A 27,533-nucleotide genomic window follows, 5' to 3' on the forward strand; every position below is an offset into this window, starting at 1 on the left:
TGGTTTGAATGAAAGCCAGGGGAGCTGATTGAAGAACTTAGCGTGTGTTAATCATCGTGTGAATCACGATGATTGTACAGGCAAATACAAACAGTGCAGCTCAGGCCAAATATCCATCCAGCTTCTGATGGTAGCTGAAAAACTGAAATTCCTAACTGCCTCGGGGAAGAAGGATGTTGTGTTACACAAGCAAAGCTTTTAAGGCTTACACTAAAATTTCAGTTATCCTAATGTTGTGGAATATTTCAAATGCCTCATTACTTGCATTTTGGGAGAAAGGGAGAAGTCTCTCTACTCTATAATGAGCCCTGAAGCTTATTAGACCAGTGTGCATTGAACTGAAAGGACCGATGCTCTCCCTTTTATTTCTTCTCTTTATGGCAGCGAAAGGTTTAGGCCCTAATCAGAAAAATACAGAGCCACATCATTACACTATATTGAAATAAAGAGGCTAAACCTGTCTTCTGTTTAGGGTACTTTATAATTTCACTGAATTATCTTTGCACTCTTACACATCACCCTAGATATGGCACCCTATTCAGAGAATGCTTCTTTTCGAACCGTTGTCTTCAGATGGTCATATGAATCAAATTGCCCCCCAACAGGAGCAAATATATGAAGGACTGGCCATGCAAAAGCTCCCTGTGGTCTACTCTAGACCCATGTCGACAGTGGGTGGCAATATTGCTGAAAAGGCTGCACAGTCTACCCCTTTGTGTTAATTTGCAGTAGAAGCTTCAACTGCAATCCAAATGATTCACCTCCCCCCCGCCCATTCACGCCCTCACTGAGAGGGCTTACAAATGAAAGGTTTTCTAATGGGCCAGAATTAATAAAGCCATTAGATTTGTTTAAGTGATGGCGTGAAAATCTGTTGAAATGTGTTGACACAGCAAGAGGGTTCCTGGTTCGAATCCCTGTGGGGCCTCTGTCTGTGTGGAGTTTGCATGTTCTACCCGTGTATGCGTGGGTTCTCTCCGGGTACTCCGGCTTTCTCCCACCGCCCAAAAACATGCACGACTCTAAACTGTCCCTAGAGGTGAGTGTGAGCATGCACGGTTGTTTGTCTCTGTGTGGCCCTGTGATGGACAGGCAACCCGTGCAGGGTGTACCCCGCCTCTCTCCCAACCTGCCACTCTGAGTTGGATTAAGCGGACATAGAAAATGGATGGCTGGATGGATGTTGACATTTGGAGCAGAATCTTCAAAGAAACATTTGTTTGATGCAAGTACAGAAAATTGAAGACCCTGGCACTAGAGTAGAGTAACAAGATTAAATTATCAATTCCTCTTGATGGAAAGAAAAATAATATCAGAATTCCATGAAATTTCAAGGTTCTGAAGACAATGTTAGCAGTACTACATGTAAATTCAGAACTCGTGGTACTGCCGGGAGCCTTATGGGCGAAGGGATTTGTGTAGTTAACAGTTCTGATATTTGCAACAAGAATTTATTGTGAAAGCATTTGAACTTGCTGTTAGGATCAAGCTCAGGTCAACTTAGACAAATACAGCATGTTTTACACTTTCAAAACCCTAGAACAGATGTAAAAGCAGGAAACTACAATTACGCTGTAACTTACATCTGCATTAATTTCTTATTGTATGAACTTGGTGTTAAATGTTATATCATGTCTAGTTCTTGTAAACATATTGTCATTTGCAATGGTTTCATTTAACTGCCCTCAGTTAAATGTGTTGCAACCAGGAGTCTTGCTGTATGCTTACAGAGATTTCCATAGTGGATAAAGAGGGAAACAGACAAGAGGAGTGAGAACTTGACCCTGGGACTTCATTCATGGATTTTCTGTGAAATTCTCTTGAGGAGGAACATTGTATTCTCAGTTGGTGAATTTAAGCTTTGTTGGTAAATTAAGGCTTGTTAATCTCCTGACTTTTCAGCTTCACTGTATCTCATTGGACTAGTATTGAACTTGTTTAGTTCCCTCTTAAAGTGCCCTGAATTGAGTCAGTCCTTGTTCAGATATCAGTCTGACAATGACACATTGCATATATTGTCTAATGTCTGTATAGCACAGCGGTAATTTCTATAGAATTGCATAATCTTATTCCCAACACAATAATCCCCTTTTTGTCTTTCTCACTCCATGATGTCCTTCTGAATAACAACAAGCAGAGGATTTCTTCAGGTCTGACTGATGAGTTGTATCATGGAAAAATAAGTGGATCTTCCATTGCTATCTACCTTGGCACAGTGCTACTTGCCACTAACAGAGCACCAAGCTTATTGTTGGTTGCCTAGTACATCTGATAACATGTTTCAGAGTTTCTTTTATCCTGATCATGTAGCTTTCTTCCACAAAGAAAAAGAAAAAAGAAAAAAACGGTAGTATTATCTCTGAATTTATTGGAAAGCAGTCATCAAAGACCTGGTTGTATATCTGTGAGAGGTTATTCTTTTTATGCTGCTTGATTCTTAGTGCTGTTCTTCTCCAGCAGGTGAGGAAACATTTCCCTGGGGATACAGGTGCTGCCTGCCATTTGTTTACTTGGATTCTGTTTTGCCAGTGTCATTGAGGAGACTCGTCTCAGCAGAAATCATGAAATAGTAAATCCGTCCACATGCCCGATATATAGCATTTTCAAAGACCAGGCTTAGAAAACGTTAAGGGACAACATTTCGGAGGGCAGTTTTGCGCAGATAGCATTGAGTCAAGTGAAGGGAGCTGCAAGCAATGGCTATCTGTGTAGTCAGAGTAAATATGCAGAGTTTTAAGCCTAACCACATAGATCGATTCTAACTCTAAGCATTTACTTTTACCTCCTAACTGTAACCATTGTTGGCTGGGAGGGAAGTAGGAAAGTAAGTAATTGTGGAAGTAGAAAAGGGAAATGACTGTGCTGGAAGGGATTTGAACTGGCAGTCTCATATTTGAAAGGGTTTAACTCCACCCACCAACCCATCCTTCCCTCTTCAATGGCATTTTTTTGTTTGTTTTGTTTTACTTAAAAGTGACAATTGCTGACATCATTACATCATGAGCATCGGTGGCTTCATGCCACGACGGGAGTGGAAACCTGAAACGAGAGCTGAGGAAGAAAATTGTAGCTATTTTTAGTGTTTTTTGTGGATTTGTTACGTATTTTTCTGTGAATGTGCTTTGCAATGAATGAGACCTCCCGTAACTCTGATGTGACCGTTTTACGAACAAGGACGATCTAAATTAACTTGTGTAACTGTGGGAGTCTCCAGCGGCTTCACTTAAAAAAGTCACTTATTTGCTCTCACTTTCTCTGGATCTCGAGAATGGTCATCTACTAATCTTTCTGGCTCTCTGAGTAACAGGGACATCAAGAGTTCTTTGTTGTCCCAAGACAGACACAGAGAACTCCCCTATGGTAACGACAAAAGAATCTGCAGGAAAGACCACTTCAGTCGAGTTTACACCGCTGTCTGATTGGAAACAAGTTTGGTTAGCACCTACAGCAAGGCTGCCAACTGACAGATTAGCAATCGTTCAGCAAAGGAAGTTTGTGTTGAGTTCTAACTCTGAGGTTCAACTGGTTTCCTTCAGCCTACACCAACAGCACACCTACAGCACAGACTGTGTTTGCTACTCCAACGACAAGTCTTCCCAGTCTTACTCATCATGGACTGTTGGAATCACCAGATGATGGGATGGTACACAAAGTTTGGTAACTTGACACTAGGCGGAGCAAAGCAGCAACCTACACAGCTAATGATGTGTTTAACTTTACCGTTGCGTTCACATTTTGCGAGCAGGTACATTTGTAGTGGCTTTACCATGCCTTTAAATCAATATCAGTTTTACTTTGCACAGCCTTGCATGTAATTTATCTATATTATTTTTAGCAATTGGAACCACAAAAAAAAGGGAGATTACACACACACACTATTAAATCTAATTAATTGAATATTTAATCAGATCTGAAAATCAATAGAGAAATATAATTAAGGAGATTGATTTATCTATTTATCTGATCTCCTTTGATTAAAGATATAGCCCCGATTAAATTAATTAATTTTTTTTCTCAGTGAGCACTAAATGTGATTTCAGCATGTTTAGATGTATCCCTCATTTAGCCATGGATATATCTGCCTGAATTTATAACTTGCTTTTGTTAATTACTGAGACGAGTTAATTAATAAAGGTCACTGAAACGTTATCATCCCATGCGTATCTCCCTTATTGTGAGAGCGTGAGTTTAGTTTTCTGCGTGTGGTAGCGCCAACTCTCGGGCTATTTCCTGTTCGGGCTATTTCCTGGAAAAAGTGTACGTCATGGGTTATTGAGTACAACAAATCTCAAAAGAGACAGACCCTGCTGAAGAGAGGGGTGGAGTGTCTGGGTCACTCCATGCCCTAAAATCACCCGAATAGACATATAAATTCATGGTTGAAAAAGGAGCTCTTACACTTATCTTCCTGTGGTATTTTTTGCCAAAGCATATCACAAACATTTCAGAGCTTCAGGAAATTGTGTCAATTTGAGCACAAAGGGGAAAAATATGTCACTCTTAACTTAACTCGCACTTCATCTTCCCATCAGTTTTATTATCTCATGGCATCCACGAAGAGGAAGCAAGTCATTTGCTTGTCTAAAGTCTACATACACATTGTGCTTATTAATTCTGAGGATGTGAAATAACAGACACATTCCCTGCCACTCATCGTGTGAAATGCAGTCCCGTTTTCTCTGTACGGTTTAAAAACAAGTTAAATCTGTTAAAAAAAAAACTTTTTTGTATATTTAAAATCCTTGGTTGGGAACACCCTGGACTCATCAGCTGATCTGAGCCAGGAACCAGTGGTAACTGACACAACATGACGCCACCATCCCAAGCCATTTTTCATAAAAAGCACTTATTCCTGTGGACATTTACTACTTTACGGTGAGGCAAACATTTAGGCATAGATTATGGTATTTTGATCAACAGCTTATTCATTACTGTTATCATCCTTTTTACTATTAATACTATTATTAATATTTTATATAGTTTTGAATGTAAAGAACCCTCAAGTGGGTCCACATTTCCTTCAAAGTGAATAAGTTAACATATGACAAAAAAAATTAAAAACCTTGTATGATGCCTTCTCTGTAAGAGACACTTTGATGTTTGAATTAGAATGAAAATATTATCAAATTAAATATTTCATAAACCACTATAATGTTGTCGGAAGCAGATAAGTCATTACTATTACATCACCATCACCATGACAACTCCTGTGATGAGTGGCAGCAACCGTGTAAGCAGATGTAATCAGAAAGGCAATTAATACCGTACATTAATAAATAATCGCCCTTTCAGCACGCCTAGATCTTTTGAAAATATTCCAGGTAAGTGGAAGATCTCAAAGGTTTGTAAATCTCTGTGTAGAGAAGAAGGAGGATAAACTTAAAAGCCAATTCTCAGACTTGTTATAATAAAGAATCAATTTACTCTGACAACTCTGAAAGACATAAAAAAAAATAAGTTCTACCTACCACAAGCACCAACTTGTATTTGTTTTAAAGTAACAACGGCTTTAGAAATGCTGCAAACTGCACCCGGGTAATAACCCAGTCTGTATGCTGGGCCAAATTGCTCAGGAACTAATTTCATCTGTCTCTGCTGATTGATATTGACTGAAGGTTCGAGATCAAGATTGGCATTGGAGTGTTTTCCTGGCACAGGTAATGTTGAAGGAGGAGTTTTCCCTTACATTTACCGTGGGACTTCTGTCAAGTTGGGTCAAAACTTCAGCTCACCACATCAATTCACTGTCTGGTGTGTAATTCTGAAAAATGACACGACTCTCTTTATTTTGTATCTCTTTTTTTCATTGTCCTATTCAAGTCGCACTAAAATGCCAAATGAGCAAAAGCCCAGAAAGTTAGTTGATGTCCTGCTATATTACGACTGGAAGATAAAATTAGCCATATTGATAACTTTTCAGAGCAAATCCCATTTATGTCAATTGAGTTAATGATCCAACTTTAAACAGCTACTCGATGTTAAACCAGACTTGCTTAAATCAAATTACTCTAGCAGAACACAGCATAATGAGTTTTCCCACGTGTTAAAAGGAAACAAATGAAAAGTTAAGTACTGTTTATCCAGTTAAAGCTGCTCAGTATATTTAACAGACTTACAATTCCTGGGTATAAGTTTCTGTGGAAGATAGTGTTTTCTTAACAAATAAGGTCAGCGTGTATTTAACTTCCCCTGCAGCCTTTCTGCCTATTATTTATATAGCATAACGATAGTGTGCATGTCTTTGTTATACTGTTAAATTGACTTTAAATGGAGCAGTAAGAAATGACGGAAGGATAACAAGGAAATCTCTGTGCAAAGTGATAAATATTTTATTGTTTGTTCAGATTGTTCAGATATTGCATGCTCAGATAAATCTGGGCAAATGCCAAAACTTCTCTTGATCAAAGTCAAATAGTAATAAGTAAGCAATTTTTCTCTGACAGATAATCTATAAACCACTCCTATAGAAAGCGCCTTCATGTGTGTAAAATCTTGCCTTCAACCATTTCACATCAGATCAATAGGCAGAATGAATTCATGTGTCATGTATGTCCAGTGTGAAAACAAAATAACAAAATAAATTGGAAATCTATTATTACCATCAAATGAAAAAAAGGGAAAAACACAAAAAAAACCTGATGCTTTTAAATAAAACTTTACACTTGAGTCTTGTTACTTGTATGCGGTATGGTTACTTTTTTTACAATGTTTGTCAGCAGGATTACTCAAAAAGTTTCGATAAGATTTGCATAGAAATCTTATCAAATCCTGACAAAAAGGGAATTAACTTTTCACATTTTGAATTAACTTTTGGGAATTAGCACTGGCAAAGGTACGCAGCTCAGGTCCGGTTGCATCAAAGTAATGACACATGGCACAGTCCCAATTCTTGACCTTGGACCTACCTCTTGAGTTGTGGCCGTCTGACTCTCCAGCCAGGGCTTTGGGGCCATAAGGATGCCTGAATGACCACTACTCGTTAATCCATGAAAGAAAATGGGGAACCCAAGTGAAATGGATAGGAGTGGCCAGGGGAAGGAATTGGTTTGGGTCTAAATCTTATGTTCTAAAGTACTGTAGAGACTGTTTCACCTGATGAGATTCAGTCAAGATGCAACAACTACAGTGAAATTAATTACAAACATGTGCACAAGAACAGGCATCTTGTGTAATACAAAATATAATTACTGACACACATATTTGTGAGCTATCTTATGGAATTTCTATAGCAGCTTGTCATATTTGGTCACATCAGAATATGCTTTCTAGTTACTGGGATACAGGTTTCAACTTTCTGGATTTGGAAAAGTAATCCAGGAAGAGCATCTCTTCAAACAAATGACTGTTGTGCCGCGTGAGGGAGACAGGGCACATCAAAGCACTACGAACTGGATGTACTGGGACTTTACCATTTTGAAGAATGCACGCTCACAGGAGGAACAACAATCTCACGACTATCGCCTGGAAGTATTTTGATCTGCAGATGACCTAGATTGTACTGAACTGAAATAAAAAATCTTTGATTTGTCTTTCAGTCATTTTTCTCAGCAGAAGAATGTTTCAGTAGTAACTTGGAGCTTCCACCAGCATGCACACAGGAAGCACAGCAGCACTTTTCACATGCCACCTCTCCAACAACGAAGAGCAATTCTTTTTCTCAAACTAGCTTTTCACATCAGAGAGACCTGAGAGATCTGACATTGGGAAATCGCTTTTCAGCAAGCCACTGAGTTTCGTACGGCCAGAGCTGTGATAAATGCCGACCACAGGCTAAAGACTGGGCCCTGCAGTGCCCTGCTCAGTTTTCATTATAAAAAAAGCCTCCCAATCCCATGGATGAGCCAGAAACACAAATGGACTCCATGGGGTGCAGACTGCATTTGCTGTGCCGTGAGTTTTAACCTGGCATACATGTAAGAGCTTGGGACAAGCTAAGTTATTACATGCCAGCTGGGGTGAGAAAAAGCAGGGGTGAAATTAAACTAAATCAAACAGGAAAAAGTCAAAATGAGTCAGGTGTTTAGCACCGAGAATATACCTTCTCCTGGGACCCTAAGGTGTTTCCAGTCCAGAGGGTTGACACTTGAATGCAAAATCACTCAACCCTTAGGTTTATTGCCAGAATGTATTAACGAAAAAAGTTCCAATTGGTTTTATCCCTCCACAGAACATTATCCTAAAATTTCTGTGGCCTTTCCTGAGGGTTTTGCACACATTGGAGATGATTTTCCTGATGATTTTGCTAATTTTTGTTTATAGTGGTTATGTCGTGTAATTCCGTAATGTTACCTTTCAATGTGAAGTGCGTCCCTCACTGTGTCGTTAAAAAAAGCATTGCCTGCAGCCACCAGGTGTTTCTGCAAGTCTTTTGCAGTCTCTCAGGGTTTTCTATTCTCTTGTCATCTTAGCGATCTGGTTGCAGCCGTTGCTAACTTTTCTACTTTTGATGATGACAATGCAGCCAGTATAAACCTCAAAGTGTAAAGCTGCAGCAACAAAATCCCTAAATACAACAGATAGATTGATTTTAACATCATCAAATTGCTAACCCTTAAATTACATATATCAATGTCAGACTTGTTCCATGCAGAATGTGTAAATGTTTGGTCCAAATGGGTACAGATATCATTGCCAGTTTTGTGCTAAAGTGACTACAGCACTCATTCAGATATGAAGCCAACGGATTCAGTTGCCTACAGGCTATTTGAATGGGGTCCATCTCTGAAATATGTCCCAAGGCAAGATGAAGCTACATTGATAAGAGAAGCTTTTGTGTTTCAGGCAAAGTTAATAAGAGAGAAACTGCATGCCTCTTTGCTCATCAAACAAACAGAAGCAACGTCCTTCATGTTGGGATCATTGTTTAAATACCTCTTGATATCGATTCAGTGGCCTTGGGTTCTTCTCTCACACTTCAAGCTCCTAGAATTCAATATACAAGGCGATACGAAAACATCCAACATATTATTCTTTCTTGTGGTGTGGCTTAAGTGCAGACACTACTCCACTTCCTGTAAAGAGTCACAATGGAAGCAGATGTCCTATATTCCTGAGGGTATCAGTTGGCAAGGTCACTGAGCTGATTGATGTTAGCCTTCACAGTCTTGCTCTGTGTTGAGGTTCGACACAAATCTCCATTTTCAGGTGCTGGGGAAGAGGGTGGCCATGAGGAGGAAAGGCTTCTCCAACATCCCCTATGGATTTCCTGATCTGTCTTTGCCAAAAAAGTGGCAGTATACACTGTACTCATTTATTTCTAACTCGAGGGTGTAACATAAATCTCTGCCCTTTCAAACAAAACAACAAAGACCATCCACACAGTTTACCAAGGGGTTCCAAGTGTGTATTAGCACTATTTCATCATGCTGGGCATTGGCATGTGTGTTATTACTATTGGTGGGCCTGAAAAGGGTGCCAGCATGGGAACAACACTGGCTCATGTTTTTTCACTGCATGAATAAACTTCCACTTAAATAAAAAAGTAGGTTGGCTCACATAAATATTACAAATATCAAGTTTGGTTCTCTACATGCCCGCTGTCATCATTCAGAGGATGACACACAGCACAAAAGGCTTACACACACTAGGTAATGTCATTAAAAAAGAAAGAAGTGTGTGCACCAAAGGCTCATGGGGAGATTAGTGAAAAAGTCATCTAGCTATTGCTTCAAAGTTAAGCATTGATGTTTTTCTTACCCTTGGACACTCAATCTCAATCACAGTCAGAAGGCAATTTTAAACCAAAACAAGAGAGAGCGGAAATAAACATTTCGCAACTTTGGAATTCATATTATTCAGAATATATTCCAAATTATTCATAACACTTTTTCAACTGGTGAATATATTACACATGAAATCTGTGTAAAGGTTTTATGGGTTTGTAAAGTTGCGGTACATCATCATCCGTTCATCGGCCCTGCCAAAGCAGGAGCACTTTTAACTAACAAGCATCACCGGACTCACGTCAATAAGATATGATCGTCAGCCACAATAAGACTTGTGGGTCTAGTCTGCTTCTTCCGTCCATTAATTCACACCTCAAAGAGCATTATCTTTGCGCATACTTTTGCACATTTGCATATTTTGCACATTTCAATTAATTTCTGGGGAATGAAAAGCCATGTTAATAATCATGTTGTCCCCCAGGAGTTTGACAAACAACTGATCATGTGTGTTGGCTGCAGGCTGAAATAGTGACCTGAAAAGTGAGATGATCATCTCACTGAAAAAGGTGTAAAGTGTAGCATTTGCTGCTTGAGTGTCACAGCAGGAATCCTGGATTGCTAAGAGAATATAAAGGACTACATGTGAATGCCACCTGATTCCAATTATCAAACGTAATTAATTAATTCTGAATGGTTAAGAAGCACTTCACTGGAGCTATGATGGTGACCATCATGAATTTATGGCGCACTCAGCAGCTCTATTGAACTGCTTATTTCATCAAGTGATTGTACTTAGGATACAAAAAACTGCTACAGCCAAAGAATTCTTATGTTTTCAATAGATTTTGTTTCCTTCAATAACTGATTTTTATGCTCATAAGAGGAAAATGTTGATTCAATCGTCTGTTAATATAATTCATATTACATATAGTCAAATATTCATAACCTTCATGTTTCCCATGTTAGAATTCCAGTGAATATTTCCATTTTAGAAACTCCTGCATTTTCACACGAGTAAAGGGATTTGTGAATTATTAACTATAGGTTCTACATCAGTTTATCTGATCAGTAAATAAATCATGAAGTGAAAAAACTATTCTTGAAACGGTCAATTTTCTACATAGAAAATCTAGACATGCAATAAGGTAAACAGTCTAAAAGCACAGAGATGGCAGATTCTCCTATTATCCAAGCATCAGATCTTAAATATATATATTTCTTACTTAACTTTTTGCAGCACGACAGGTGCATTGTTAAATCAGGTGCATTCTTTAGTGGGAGCTGTACACGTTCACCACCAGTGTCTTGCTGCTCTGACAGCACAGATTTACATGTTCTGCAGATCTTATAGTTGCTTTTAACTTAAAAGTGTGAATTGGCAGCTTCCCAGATGGTTGGTTTATTCAACGTCGGAAAAAGGGGCTAATAAAATTCATGGGAAAGTGCGCTCAGAGGAATGCTTCCTATTGTGTGAGGGGATATGCTTCTGTCTTTTGTTTCATTAAAACCAGTCTGATGCTTCCCTGCATCAATTAAGACTATGAGATACGATCATGAATTAAACCGTGTGAAAAATGAACAGTGTTAATTATGGACATATGAAAGAAGATATCATCAAGTTGAACCAGTTTTTGTGAAGATCGCGTTAATATATATTTTTTCCGTGTGCTATCAGGGGGGGGAATTGTTTTTTTCTGCTGATAATAAATATTACAAAGGGAAGTCTGTATCATCTCTGTGCTGCAAGCAGTCTGTTTTTGATTTGTTATAATTTCTTTGTGATTCTACACGAGGTATCTGATTCAAGTACTTCTTTGATTATATCCTCAATTATATGTCAATTTAGTGCAGCTGCAGGATCTAGACCTCAAATGAGGACTCATGGTGTCAGTGCTAATTGTTTGTGGAAACTAACTGCGATAGAATAGAATTTGATTTCATCATAAGAGACAAAAGTCTCAGCTCCAACCATTTTCGTAGTCGGTCTTTCACAATGACACTGAGTCAAGACTGTTTTTTTCTTTTTTTCTTTTTGATGCACGGCACCTTAAATCAATATCTATTGAGAATCTGAAATGAAATTGAAATTGAATTCAGACTTCATCTCCAGGTCTGATGCTCAATGAAAATAGATTTCCTTTTTGATCTTAAATCTGGAAACGATTAGGAACATCCGCACTCCAAAGAAAACCAGCGCACAACGCAGTCCAAGTGCTGATAGCGTTTGACATCTCACAGCTGAAATCCATCACTGACAGGATCACCATCTTACCTTGAACGATGAGATGGACTTTTGTGGATTTTGGTTTCTTGTTGGTCAGGATGGAGCAGACATAGGGCCCCTCGTCATAAACGTCGACATTTTGGATCTTGATGCTGTACTCTGTGACTGCTGTGTTTTCCATCAGGATGACACGGGGATCCAGAGACCACTTCTCTCTGCCCGCGAACAGAATGGTGGTGCGATTGAGCCACGCCACTCGTGAGACTTTGCTGTCGACATTACATCTGACAGGAAGAAAGAAAGACAGAAATGTATGTGTATGAGCCTTTCGGTTTATATATTGTCTTACACACAATAAGATCTCAAACAAATCACCGCTAAGAGATTTTTAATGGGTGAGAAAGAGGTAAAACACCTCCGAAAGTACAAAATCGATTGCACTTGTACAATTTTCATGGGAATCTTGTGAGCTAACTTTGCCTTGAACCTTTTTCAGAACATACTGATAAAAGAAAAACCTAAAAATACAGTTGGTTTGAAAAGAACATCACCTTGCCTTTCTAAATGATAAATGTGCAAAAGACATAGCCCTGACAATCTCAATAAGATGTGAGGTCTTAGTAAAAGCTTTACGAGTTTATTTTGGGTACTGAAACTTTTACATGATGCACCTTGCCCTTTTTGAATATGTTTTCTTTCACAAATTATATTTTTTTGAGCCTGCAAAGAATAACTAAATGAGTTTGCTATTGGGAGATAAATTAAACTCCTGCTCACTGAACTATTCACACTCGCAGAGATTTTGACCACAGGCGCCCACATGTTAACTTGTCAGTTAGGCTTCCATTTTTGTCTGGCACTGATCATCACAGCTGCTGGCTAAACTGACAAACACCAGCTCGTCCGAGGCTCAGGCCGATGACAAACTGAACCGAAACATGTTCTCAGTTTAGCGTCGACTCATGTCAGACGCGACACCGCCGTCTGTACAAAGCAAATATTGTTTATGAAGATGAAAATCATGGCTCAACAACTCCAGCAATTAAGAGTGGAATAAATGTTTCCTTTGGTCAAATAAAAGCAATAAAAACAACAAGTAAAACACGACAACCAGAGCCGGTAGTGTTTCATCATGTTCAGTAATAAAAATCTCACTTTTATAATTGTTAATGTCACATCAGTAACAGGCCTATCATTTTGTTGCTGTTATTTCACTATCCAAACAGACATTTTTCAAGATCAAATGTATTCAGCTCACTCTTCCTTACGTTTACATCACTGCCTGAAACAGCTGAGGTCAAAATGAACTGTCAGAGCTTAAAATGCTGAGTTTGATGTCGATACTCTTTTCTTAACGGGAAAACGTTATCTTATTAGAATACACTTTGTTATGTCGCTTATTGATTTAGTCATTTTTAGGTCTTCTCCTTAAAACCCTTCAATGCCTTCTCAAACACTGTTCTGCTTTACTGTTACAATTCAAGCAGTTCGAGGAAGCAGTTCCTGGTAAAATGAAAAATAAAAAGAGTTGGAGTTGTACTGAGTTGGAAAAACTCCAAAAGGATAATCCATTATGTCCTGTAACACATAATTATCAGTCATTCCACTTGGGGAAAAAAAATCGATTCCTATGAAAAAGCTCGCAGAATTAAAAAGCATTACAAATATTAAAAAAAACTGAAGCCAGAGGACATTCTTCGCCTAAAAAAATTCAGCCTGCTCTGATTGGGCTGCTTCAGAGGCCAAAACTGGCACAGCCCACAACTCCTCATCAGCTCTGTCTGTGTTTTCGCTTGAATCTACTGTCCGGAGGGAAGGACATAGATATTTGAGAAAAAAAGATATCTGTGTCACTTTCAACAAAATTAGCATAAGCCCTTGAGTTTTCCAGGAAATAACAAACTCCAACGTACCATTAAGGATCCCTACAAAAATAGACACATGACAAAATCCTGGGATTAATCGACAATACATAAACTATTTTAGACAAGTTTTAAAAAAAATTATTGTTTCCAGTATCTTAAGGGTAAATGATATATGTGCTGTCTAAATACTCAGAGTCCTTGTATCAAATGCTAAATGGCTTCCAGTGGAGCTTTGGACCTATGAGGAGGGATGGAATTACACAAGCATGGAGATGGTGTTAAATGGCAGTTGATAACTAAAACCTACAGATCTAATGAGGAGAATAAAACTTCATTAGCTATCATGATATTTATGTTGATCTAGCTCCTGTGACTCAGGTGGCTCAGTTTACTTTCTCAAACAGAAATCAAACTTTAAGTGAAGCAGTTAAGCAATCAAGATAAAACCGTGTGTGTAGGGAGTGAGTTTGTTTTGGAACACATACAACTAATTTCTAAGCAGAAGTGGTAGGATAGTATCCCCAACCCCATGACACTTGAATGCAGCACCTAAGCCCAACGAACAGAAAGACAATACCTTTCGTTGATCCTAATGTCAATCATGTTGGTCTTTTACTTTTCAGCACTTTGTCTCAACATTTCCTTAAGACTTAGTTGTCAAGTCGTGTTTGGAGTGAATCTTTCTGAGTCACTCTCATCTACTCATGTTAAGTGTTTTGCTGCCAAGGACTAAAAAAATCCATGATGAGTGAAAATGATTTCACAGCATTTGCCCAAGTCCATGAAGTGGAACTGAAGCAGGGAGGAAAAAAAACAAACCAAAAATATTCATACAGCCCTGAGAAGCGGTCGCCACATGGTTGAGCTCAAAAAGACCGTCTGAAAGATGCTAACTGTCAGAGAAAATAACTTGTCAGACAAAACTGTTCTGTTTCATTGTCACATGGGTGTGAGAATATTATATGATCATAGATCAAATAAAAATAATTTTGAGGGTATTTATTTTATTATATACATTCTAATGATAACAGTCCAAAAAAATGACAAAAGCCATCAATCATCAACCCGGGGCCTGAGCTCTAAAGAAAAGGTGTTTTCTTTTACTGCAATGTCAAAACTCTTACTATTACAATCTATTACTGCACTTTTAATAAACATTAAAGCCCCATAGCTTATGAAGTGTAATATGTCACTCCCATGCTGAACTCAAATATGTCCCCATTGGGAGTTTGTTCATGCAGACTTCAATAGACTTTAATTACATTTGGAGGATACGTGACCCCTATTGGTCATAAGAGTGACTGCATGTGAAGTGCTGTGTTGTTTAATGAAGTGAAAACCTTGTTGTCATATGTTGGTCGAGAACTCATATCATGACTTCATGAATGACTAGGCTGTGCTTTACCGCACCGTGTCATCAAATAATGTTTGACCTGTACATCATCAGATGCCTTTCTGCACCTTCGATAAGAAGAATAGAAATTAATAGAAAATGGAGCAGTAAAAGATCGCATTAGGTGGTGTCTACAATATGTCTGTGTGAAGACAGTCGCTGTCATACATTTATCCAATCGTATGTATCATATCATAACAATAACACAAGCTTTAGCCTCGTTATCAAGAATCAAGGCATGCAGAAAATGTAATAACAGTAAAATACATTTACATCCAAAATCCCTCTAAATTTGAATAAGCTCACTTATGTAGTGAGATAAATTCAGACCAAGAGATATTGTTGTCTGGCTCATTATTGTCCAGGTCTCAGCACAAGTTATTACGCATAGTGAATAAGTCAGCAAGCAAACCTTGCACAAAAACTGTGCTTTCCAACCTCTGACTCATGCACAAAGCATTCACAGCACATGGAGTTAAACAAGAAATCTCAGGTTCACAGATTAATACATCCCAGCTGAAATGAATGGGTGCAGTTTGTGTGTGTGTGTGTGTGTAAGAATGCAGGGAGAATGATGCTGTCAGGGGGATTCAAGGGAATGAGGCTGCAAAGAGAGCAAAAAGAGTGACCGGAAAAAGAAAAAAAAATACATATATAGAACAATTTTGTAAGCGAAAGGAAGCGTCTGAAAAATAAAACAGACAATATAAATCCGGGCAATATATATGTGCTCTGATCTAACTATGAGAAAAATAGCTTTCTCTTAAAAGAATAGTTGCTTTTTAAGAGAGTCTGCATAGAGTCACGCTGGGTCTGGGAGAAAAAAAAAAGAAAAGAAAAAAAGTTTGAAATCCAGGTACAGCGGGATATAACGGCCTTGGCTCAGGCTAAAAGCGTTCATGCTCCAGTGGGATGGTCAGCGGTCAGACCCCAAATGCAATCACATGTCAAAATGGCCTTGGGCAGGACATTGAACCCCACACTGCTTCCTATGGGCTGTTTGAGTGTATGACTGCTTGAGGAAAAAAAATCACTTTCTGCAGAGTTTGGTTTGGTTGAATGAGAAACACACTGTAAAGTACTTGGTAGGACCCTATATGTTATCTTATGTACTCTTTATATTACAAGTCTTATTTCAAGAAAAGGTGGGGAATTTTCTAAACTGTAAGAAAAGCTGTAAATTGCTAATTGATTTGAAACATTTCTCAACAGACGTAATCCAGTGAAATTGTCTTAACAAATCCCATTGTATTTAGAAAATATGCACAAATGTATCATTTTATTCCAGCAACATCGTTCTGCAACTAGCATATTGACTGCTGACAGGTGAAGGTGACCTATTTGGGTCTAAAAGAAGCATTTATCAAATGCTGAGTTTTTCCAAGCAAGGATGGATCATTGTACCAAACTCAGTGAGAAAATTAATAATCCGTGAAGAAAAGAAAATTTCCCAATGCGAGATTGTGTTTTCATGCATGGTCTGCATAGACAAAGCCACAAATACATATATTATTTCAACATCTACACAGCATAGTATTGTGAAACAGTTCTGTGCGTTTTGGAATCTCAGGCCATGTAGGACAAGGAAAGAAACCGCTGCTTCGATTCCTCAGGCAGCACAGCATGAGGAACCTTGATCATGCCACCAGGATCAGGACATGGGTTCGGGAGTACCTTGGAAAACCCTTTTCACTCAGTTGCTGTATTCTGCATCACCTGACACTGTGTTACACAAAGAGGAAGTCATATATCAACTCTGTGGCCAAGTTCTCTGGAACAAGCTCATCGCAGGTGGACAGAAAGACGACTTACACATGTTCTGTGGTCAGAGTCCCAGCTTCAGCTGCTTTTGTGAGGAAAAAAAAAGAAAGAAAATCTAATGTCTGGTCTGGTTCTTTTTCATTTAGCACTGCCTGAGAGCTTAAAGGTTACGCACATCCAATTGTTTTTTCCCCAGCCTTTCCACACTGGATGCTCTTTCACCCTCTCCTGTCACCAATTTGCTTATTACAGAATCTTCTAGATTTTTCTTCTTTTTGCATAAACTTTGATTCTATAAACTTTTGTCTTTGTTTGCTTCTCTTCCAACTGTTTTTTTTTTTCATTGAGAATAACTTCTTTGGACCTTAGACCATTACATAAAGTTTCTAACAACTGAAAAAATTACATTTTTACGTTTTTACTGCATTTCAAAATATCTCCAACTTTTCAGGAAACCTGCTTTGTAAAATAGTGTAGAAAGCATTTACAGCCTTTGCTTGTATAACCCACTTAATTGCTCTTAATGTTAGAATCTGTTACTGTTCGACATAAAACTTGGTCACAGCTCATTTAGTCATGAAAACTGCTCTATTATTGGCTTGCAGTCTGCCATATAATTTCCCTGGCTGATTGCAATAAATTGAGACAATATGGCCACGCGGTAATACCCTTGATGAGACAATAAGCTGTTCTTTTTTTCACTTGGGACTAAGTGAGTTTCAACATGTCTTAATGAATACCTTCATAAGGACAGTTCAACATTTTATTTCACGTTTAGTTAAGGTTTGTTATTAAGTAAGATATCAGTTACATATCCTGAAAAGTAATAAGCATGACTTGGTGCTCTCTGATGATAGTACTACACCTATGTCTGCAGATTGTTAACATCCGGATTATAAGAGGAGAGATGGCCTGTGTGTGTGTGTCAGAGAAAGAGATAGAGAAGAAAAGCAAACAGAGGGTGGACTGGTGATAATAAATTGGCCTTAATGGACAGCATGCAGTTGAAAGACACTTGTGTTAATTAGAAGGCTGCTTCACTTTTGACCCAACCCACCTCAATCATTTCTATTAAGATTACTTGAACCTGTCAGCCAGTGGTCAGGTTCAGGAAAGAGGAGGTAGGAAAAAAAAAAAACTGAGCTAGAGAAACAGTTTAATGAAATATATAGAATACAGAACATGATATATGAGAGAAAAATCGTGTCTAATAACAAAAAAATTTAATATCATACAATAAACTGAGTCTAATCCGGTAAATGGTACAGATACCTTTATCTGTTTTTAAAGAGCCGTTACAGAAAAGACAACTACCAAGAATCTGCAACAAGCATCTCCATGTAGGCTGTTTGTAGTCCTAACAGGGTTACAAGCTAAGGATAATGTTGACACAAAGGCACATTATGTCTTAGGGGCCTTATCGTGAAAGACGACCATCGGCTGTCGGGCACGTCTGCAGATTCAACTCGTAGGATCAGTGTTGCGCCTGGCGATGGGAGACCTCACTCTGAGTCACTCTCAGCTGTTTAACAAAGCGAATGAGTGCACAACAAGGCAAGCAGAAGTGAAAACAGAAACCTTACGGCTGACTTAACACGTGACACACAATGTCTTCTCATTTGCTATCTTAATTTCTGCAAAACATGAAACACTTCCACTGAAGAAACTGAAAACCGGCTAAAGATCATCAATCGAGAGAGAACTATTTCTGCTATTTTGTTTGTGTGTGCTATTCCTCAACTTCACAGCTCTCCCCTATTGCCTAATGTATATACTAGAAATAGAATATTGAAAATACCATAATACTACCACTCCCCTCTGCACTGGTTGGTGAATTATTACCTCATGCACAGGCTTAGCCTGTATGTATTGGCTGCTGGAAGTTGGCTTTGATGTGTTCAAGTGCAATTTATTTACCCAGATGCTGGTGATGCAAGGAGACCCAGCAAGGGGCCTCTCATAGTTACTCATTTTGATTTATAACAACTTTTAAACCTTAATAGAAATCAGCTTTTTGATTTGGTGCAGTTGTGAAACTCGGCGCTAAAAGAGAATTCACAGCAGCAACTTGGTTCTCTGAATGTGAATGTTAGTTTCAGTTTATTTTAGATCTAAATCAGGTAAGAACTTGCTTGAAGGGACAAGTCTTAGAGTGATGTAACATGGCTTCATCCATTTGGTCACTTAACACACCTTTAGGGCATTTCCCAGTAACCTCATGTTTTACATGTGTCTGCTTATACTATGCTTACTACCAAAAGGGAGCAGCACTACACTGGATGTTATGAAACCATAACTTTGTCATGAGTATAAAGTACTATTCTACAGTATGCAATGCTCATTAAGCGTGACAAAGTATTTCTACACTGGGAAGTCAAAACACCAGAAAGTTGCCACTGTTATTGTGTACATGTTACCAATGTGACATTATCTACCCAACTACAGCCAATAGCTTCTGTTATCAGAGCTGAAGAACCCTACGATTAGTTACTGATCGCCTCAAAGCCCATCTGATTAACATCAACAAGCTTCTTTTTTTTTTTGTGACTCGAGGAAGGTGAGAAATCTAAGTTATTGCTCTTTTTCTGTGTAGTCCCTCTGTTTCTATGCAGTTCTGTAGAGTGACTCTTCAGACTTAACCATCAATGAACCTTGCCAATTACAGGCTTATCGTCTTCATAAACCTTTTCAGTGTTACCGAAAGCAATAACAGTTTGGAATTTCTGAAATTTCTTCTGAAATGCACACCGCTTCAGCTTTGACCACGACCCTTAGCACATTTTTCTTTAACTCTAACCTTGAGTGATTTACAGTATGTTCTGAACTGACTCATTAAAGAAAGTTTCAAATTCCGTCTGTAGATAAGGTAAAAAGACTTCCAAGCTTTACTCTTACGCTAACCATCCACTATTTTTCTTAATTTACACATTAACTTCTTGTGTATTGTAATTAATCCCTAATGCACAGAATTTTCATTGCAAAACCAAAGCCTGTCTTGCTTGTCCTTCAGGGAGTACTTATCGTACTTGCTTTTGTCCTCCTAAAAGCTTGATCTCAAGGTGTTCAAATGGGGTTACTCAAATGCATTTGCACTCCACTGAATACAAATGGGAGCCTTTACAGATGCGTTATATAATCTCAAGAAACAAGTCATTTGTGTCAAGTTTAAAAAAGCCAGTGTCTGGTGAGTGAGAGAGTTCACATTTGTGCTCCATATCTTGATCAGTTTGAAACTGCTGTCAACAGCCGCATGGGTTACAGCGCGCACTAGGAATTGGAAATTACTTTGAGAAACTGGGGCAAAAGTGCCAAACATGTTAGAAGCTCGCTCATCATGTGGTAATGCTCTGAAAGCCTAATTTCCTCAGCCAACTCCGGAGGAATGTTCGCCACAAAAATGTAACTATTGACAGCGAGCGCTTGATATATGGCAGAATCCACAGAATGAACAATGTCAACATTTTGCTCAGCCGACAGCTACTGTGCTTTTAATTGGTATTATTTTCCAAAGCTAGAATATAAACACATTTTAGTGTTTGATATGCAAAAGACAGTTGTCACATAAATATTTTAGGTGCAAAACCAAAAAGCAAAACCCTGGAAGTTTCCTCATGAAACAGCAGCAACAATGAAATGATCTTTGACTGTGAGCTAGAAAAAATAAAAAGATATTGGCTACAAATACATTTGTGACTCAGCCTTCCCCTACAGGATCCATAGTACAGTGTAGTTTCACCCAGAATCTCAGTGTATTGAATGGATATTAATACTCAGTATGGCTTGTGTGCTCTGGAAACCTGTGGACCTCTGCCAGCACTCTGACAAAAGAGTAAAAATGGTTCAGAAGATGTAAAAATATCACACTTATTTTACCAGTAAAAAGTTTCTTTGAAAAGATGTGAATACAAATGGAACATTCTGGTCCAAGGACTGCCGGCAGCACATCTTACAGACTGCATTATTCTAGAAACCCAAATGGCCTAATTGACCAATCAAGAAGAGACAAGCACAAGGTATATCACATGAATTTATCAGACAAAGATCTGAGAAAATCATTTCCAAACAAATTCAACAATTGACATTTCCATCTTATGTGCTGCATTGCAGCAAACCATAAGTCTCTTTTGTAGTTTCAGCGTTATGCAAAAATTGTACCGTTTACGAATAATATATGTCTAATATTCTTAATCTCAACTCATCAACACACAGGCTGAGAGCCATGCAAGAACAGTGTTCCAAAGCAATAAAACTATGACTTGTCAAGGACTTTTGGTGGAGACTTAAGACACATTGCTGCATAATTAATCCCTTCCAGTCACAGAGTATATTCCCAACTTTAGATACAAGAAACCTCAAAATCTTGTTTCAATTAATAATGGAATTTGAGAAATATGGGTGCCCAATAGAAGTCAGCCCAGAAAAGTGGAAGAGAACAATCAAACAGTGGCTGGGGGGCTGAAAATGGTGAATGTGAGAAAAACACAACATTAGCAGTGGATGGTGTGGAACATTGCTGCTATCCATGCAGACTTGAAAACAATGGCCACGAGCATGAGATGTGAATGAGGCCATTTTCAAGACAGCGTTAAGAGATGATTTTAAAATAGGAGAGTGCCAATAAAACCACAACCTACAGAGCAGATTAGACTGCTCAATAAATACAGCTAATGGCAGATGTGCCTGGAGTGGACTAAGGTGAAGTTTTTTCGCCAGCCAAATTGGACTTCGGCGGAACATGAGTTAACAGACAGTAAATCGACCCTGCATTATAAGAACAAAGAACTTGGTAGGATAACTACCCATTAAAGGACATTACTTTATATTCTCTCTCAGGGATGGAGGTGTATGTCCTCAAGATCTGGGAGTAAAAATTACTCTATTTGCTACTTCAAGGGTATCTGCACACTTTCTAATAAGACCGTGTTCCCATTTCGTTCCGGTGGTAAAACCTATTTATAAAAGTTAGCCCTTAGTTTATGTAGAGGATATAATTGAATGACAGATGTAGGTATTATATTTGGTTTTGAAAGAGGAAACCATCAAAGTGCACTCTTTAATTATTATACGTTGCACTGACAGGAGGCTTTGGATGTTAACAAGCCTACTCTTCCCACATTAAGTAGAGGCTCGCCACTTCATAATGGAGGTCTACCTTTTAATGGCACAATTCAAAATATTATCAATTAACATTGAATGCAGTGTCAGGAATAAAGGACAATGCAAATGATCCACAGGATGTTATTGCAAAGATGAAAACGAGATGGATGCATGGACTTGGCAGCAGACCTATTCTTAATCGCACAGAAGGTGAAAGACAAAAGAAAGGATAAATAAAGAAAGAACATAAGAGTAGCATAAAGAGAGTCATTACAATAATAATTAGATAATGATTTTAAGAGAAGGAATTTCAAAGTTGTACTTGAATGTTGACTACATTGTCTCTGTGTGGCGCTTTCTTTTTGTTCAGGGATATCTTGATCAGAAAGGTGGCACTTCAGCAAAAAATTAGCTCTACATGGAATAGTTCTGTTTATTTACTACTCCACTGGTAATTTTTGTTTTGCACAATTACTATTTCTGTCGATGAGCTTGGCTGCCGTGACGGAGACAGCCCGGTTCTGCTGAGCGTAATGACAGGAGCCGCGTTGCTAGCCAAGGCACCGTTAATTCTTTACCTCCTGTTTGGCTCCACTACATCTGTAGAAATAGATGGGAGCCCTTTATGACCAAGACATTGGTACATGCTGACATTCCCACATAGTTGAAAGGTACTCTCCTTGCTTTGAGGATCTGAGCTGTTTATTTGCACTGGATTACTTTTTATTTTCTGTTAATTTACTTATTATTATTAATCCATTATTGCACAAGCATAATTGCCTTTTTTATGTCTCTCATTTCTTTTAATAGTAACCACAAATGTACATGTTCATATTCCTTCAAACTGGAGAATAGTCACTGAGCAGCAAAAAAGAAGAGGAATGCGGATAAGTGTGTTAGACTGGATTCATTTTACGCACCTGCTGTGATCGGACAGCCTGTGGAGATGACACATTTAAAGAGTAGCAACTAAGAGTGAGTGTATGTATCACTGAGGTCACAAGTTGGTCTTCCTTGAACTCACACCTCTAGTATACACTTGTCCATTTGTTAACACCACAGAGACGATCCCTGTGTCGGCAAATTTTTTAAACAGATCCTGTGTTAAGCCTCTGAAGTTATAATATGTGCATGAGTCATGACCACCCACATCCACCCCAAGTGATTCCTCTGCACACCAAACCCAGGTACACTTTGTTCAGGAAGTCAGGGTTTCTGTTCAAGATTTAAATAATATTTTTTTACATTTAAATCAAACAGTCACAGACTCAAAGATCGAAAAATTTGACCTTGAAATACATCTATTTAAACTTAAATGCTGTACTGCATATACAATAAACAGAAAAAAACATGCTCTGGTGACTTAACACAAGAATCTTACATCATTCTTAATGCAAGAAATATGTGCAGCATTTATTTAAGGTTTATATGGATCGCATTAACAATGGGGTCAGCACCGTCGCCTCACAGCAAGAGGGTTTGAATCCCTGCCGGAACCTTTCTGTGTGGAGTTTGCCTGTTTTCCCCGTGTATGCGTGGGTTCTCGCCGGGTAATCCGGCTTCCTCCCACTGCCCAAAAACATGCATGTTAGGTTAATTGGAGACTCTAGGAGGTTGTTTGTCTCGTTTGTCTCTGTGTGGCCCTGTGAAGGACAGGCGACCTGTCCAGGGTGTACCCCGCCTCTCACCCAGCCCCCCGTGACCCTGAGTTGGATTAAGCGAGTAAAGAAAATGGATGGATGGACATTAATCATGGAGAGAGGAGATGATTAATCTGAAAAAAACTTGTACCCTTTAGATGTCTCAGAAAAATGGGTAGATAAAACAATCTTTCTGATTTACATGAGTAACTGAACGACTGAGAGGAAAATTATTGACAAGATGGAGCTGCGATGGCCTTAGGTTTGCCACTTGTGTTTTTTTTTAAATATCCCACACTAGTACTTACCTCAGTTGAAGCTACTTACCCTCTTTGTTCTGTTCTCACCTCAGGCAACTACAGCCAATCTGTCATTAATTACACCAGTATATTTACCCCTGGGTTTCCTTTTTTGGCAGATTGTCTCAGCAGACTACTGTTACACTTTCCAACCACTTGTTAATAGTCAGTTTGATTTTAACGCTGCTGTGCCCTGGTTTTTGCCTTTTGGCTGCTCCTAGTGTCACTTGTTATCAGCTGATAGATAGATAGATAGATAGATAGATAGATAGATAGATAGATAGATAAGGGAGTATTTGGATGGATTTCTACTGTCTTCTGCTAACCCTTTGTCTGGTTTGGTTGCATTTTGATTGATTTCCCATGTGCAACACTGCTTCTATTAAATAAACTAAGGTACTTGGACATTAAGCGCTCTCTGTTTCTCTATGTGAGTAAATTGCTGGTTTGGATTCTCTACAGGAGCCCTGTGCGTTAGACCAAATGAACAATGTTAAGAAGGAAATAGATAAACTAGGTGAAAAAGATTTTGTGAAAAAAAAAAAAAAAAAACAGAGGCAGCTTCAGACTGGCTGAAGAGCCCTGCAGCTCCTGGCATGAAGAACCATGCAAAGTGAGACCAAGTAAAACCTAACACAAGAGTGTCGAGACCAAGATCGATAATTTGTGGCGTTCAATCAAAGTATCTTGATTCATGGACAACACTGTTAGGAACAAGACCTGTCAAGACCAGCCTCAGACAAGGAGAATATTGAATTTGAGGAACCACAGGCACTCCTGATCCTCAAGCCACATTACCTCAAAACAAGGACTAAACACAAATAAGATTCTTAATTTAATCCCACTATCTCACTGCAGCAAAACAAATGTCTTGCTAAAATAAAAAGGTATTGATGTCTGAGAATTTCTTTAAAGACCCTTAGAGTTTGTTTTGGACTTTAACTTACCTAATACAGATGTATTAGCAACATTAGCTACATATGCTTTAGGGGGTCTGTCTAATTTTTGTTTATGACAAGCACAAATGCAAGTTAGAAACAAAAGTTTCTTCACCAAATGCCTAATTTCTGTTTCAAGCTATGTTAACAGTGGGAACTATGGGCCACGGGTCACTCATGGTTAGGTTTCATGAAAGGTCATCTATCTATGGTCGATATCGAATACTATTACACTACCCTTCAAAAGAATAACATAATAAATACAAATTAGCATAAATTTAGCACTGTAAGGAAATCAGTCTGGAGAATGAGCCTGAAAAGAAGAAGATGCAACTTAGCACCTCCCTCCTACAAAGGCTCAGGGACAGAGCCAGAGACAAAGGATTATATTAAAGACAGATTACTGTTTTCTCACTGCACAACGCCTTGACTTCAGTCCAATGGACCTCACAGGATGAACAGCATTACTCATACTGTCATTTCCTAATGCCACTGCAGGGTCATAGGAGACAGCCGTATGGGAATCCACTTCTATCACAGTACTCCATCAAAGTCCCGACGTGAATCAGAAATAGCTGAAAAATATTCCCTACAGGACATGAGTGGCAGACATTTAAAGTGCAGAATATGTTACTCACTGCTGAGCCACTGTTGACCTACTGGCTTTACGCACAGTTAATGAGATTTTTCTTGTACTGCATGAACATTGGCTTAAACAAAATTTTCAAAGACATATTTCTGAACTGAAGACGGATCATTTACATGTAAATTAGTTATAAACAACTTTAAATGGCCCAAGATATTTTGACCTATAGCCCGATCTTACAGTTGGAAAATAATTTCTGTAACATCAAAGCCGCACAAGCTGTGTCAGTTAATATCATATGGGCACTTCCAATAAAAACCCAGTCAACTAGTCTGTTATATAAGTTCAAGAGGTTTAATAAAGTGAAAGAACACAAGTCCTTCATGCTGCATTAGCAGTCACGTTGCTACACTGCTGGCAAAACAGGATTACTCAAAAGAGCATAGTGTAAATATAGTGAGAGGGCTGTTTTGAAGAAGCCTAACAAACTGAGCCAGTTTCACAAAGTCAATAAACATCTATTAATATTAGAAACGTATTTTCCAAAATGACATGCAAACACAAAGTCGGATATATGTACATTGCCCTTAAATAAATAACCGCTTAGCACATTTTTAGCACCTGCAGCTCAGTGGAGTTTAATGACACCTGTATCAATTAGAGACATACAGAAAAGTGGGGCCCCCCTGTACTTAGTGGATTTGAAGACACAGTCTGTGAGTTTGTTGTGTGAATAGGTACTAATGAAATATTCACTCGTTACCTAAACTGTTTTAAATACAGATGCGGTGGAAGAAAACAATACCTTAGAGAACCGACCTGGAAATGAAGTGTTAAGAGGAAACAGAATCTACGAAAGATTTCTATGTAAATACTTTGTATGAGTAGAGTACCACATTGGAGAGCAAATCTTTTTTGTAACAGCTGCCTCATGTAAATGTTAGTTTATATATATATATATATCATAGTTATTACCACTCCCTGAATGAATCTGAATTTCTTAAATCTAATCATATTGTGCTAAATTCAGTAATGCGTAACAGGTGATCTTCTTCTATGAAATACCCCTCTTGTCTGTTGAAATGAAAGATCTACACATTGTTTGAAACATGCTTCAACGGTGGTAAAATCCAACTAGCACATTCACTCAAACATTGTACTTGAGCAAATTAATTCTTTTATTGAGTAAAAAGATGTGGTACTTTTTTTTTTCAGAAGTTCTACCACATACGTGACCATTCAATTTATTTCTTTTTCACAATTAAGACTAAAATATTTGAAAAAATGACACTATAAATGATTTTCACTTTGATAAAAATGACGGCTGGGATAGGCTCCAGCCCCCCTGCGACCCAACCGACTGATTAAGCAGGTATAGAAAATGGATGGATGGATGGATGATAAAAAATGTATTGTTTTAATCGTAAGCCTTCCTTTGGAGTTTTTTTTTTTAGTAAAGTCCAACTGGGAGGAGGCCTTGGAGCAGCCCCAGAGCACACTGGATGGATTACATATGTCATCAAGCCTGGGAATGCCTCAGGATCCCCCAGGAGGAGATGGAGAATGTCGCTGGGGAGAAGGTTTCCCTCCTGGATCTGTTGCCTCAGCGACCTGACCTCGAATAAGCGGAAGATAATGGATGGATTCCCCATCAATTCCTCATACTCTATCAGCATTGATTAAGAGCTTCTTAGCGAATCTGGGAAACGCGGCCATTATCGTTAAGTACATTGATCTCTGTCAACTACAAAAATGACTCTAATGTGACTTTGAATCTGTGTCACCAATGACAAGCCAATAATATGGTGGGCTTTAATTAAAGAAAACTTCTCACTTGGGCCATTCTTGCTTTTTGCTGCTACTATGAGTTTTTTTTTTTTTTCCCCAATAATTCGGACATAAAAAGAATACGAAATACTGCATTTCTCATCGAATAATGCTACATTAGTATAAACCAACACTAATGGATTTTTGTGTATTTGAGAGTTATAGACACTCCCGTTAAGAGTTCAAGCTTATACAAAGGAAACCTCTTAGTTAACAGCTGCTTCTTTAAACACCCATC

General features: G+C 38.5%; 1 protein-coding gene across 2 annotated transcripts in view; it reads right to left on the bottom strand.

Annotated features, from left to right (window-relative positions):
* opcml (opioid binding protein/cell adhesion molecule-like) overlaps positions 1 to 27,533 on the bottom strand; it is a 278,248-nt gene that overhangs the window by 72,848 nt on the left and 177,867 nt on the right. For both annotated transcript variants that reach the window (XM_072375306.1, XM_072375305.1), the window contains one exon: positions 11,938 to 12,173. In XM_072375306.1, coding sequence (XP_072231407.1) covers positions 11,938 to 12,173 — 236 coding nt within the window. The remainder of the gene's footprint in view (positions 1 to 11,937; positions 12,174 to 27,533) is intronic.

Source organism: Leuresthes tenuis, unplaced genomic scaffold (genome assembly GCF_036924035.1).
Source record: "Leuresthes tenuis unplaced genomic scaffold, fLeuTen1.0.hap1 SCAF_21, whole genome shotgun sequence".
NCBI classification, from domain to species: Eukaryota; Metazoa; Chordata; class Actinopteri; order Atheriniformes; family Atherinopsidae; genus Leuresthes; species Leuresthes tenuis.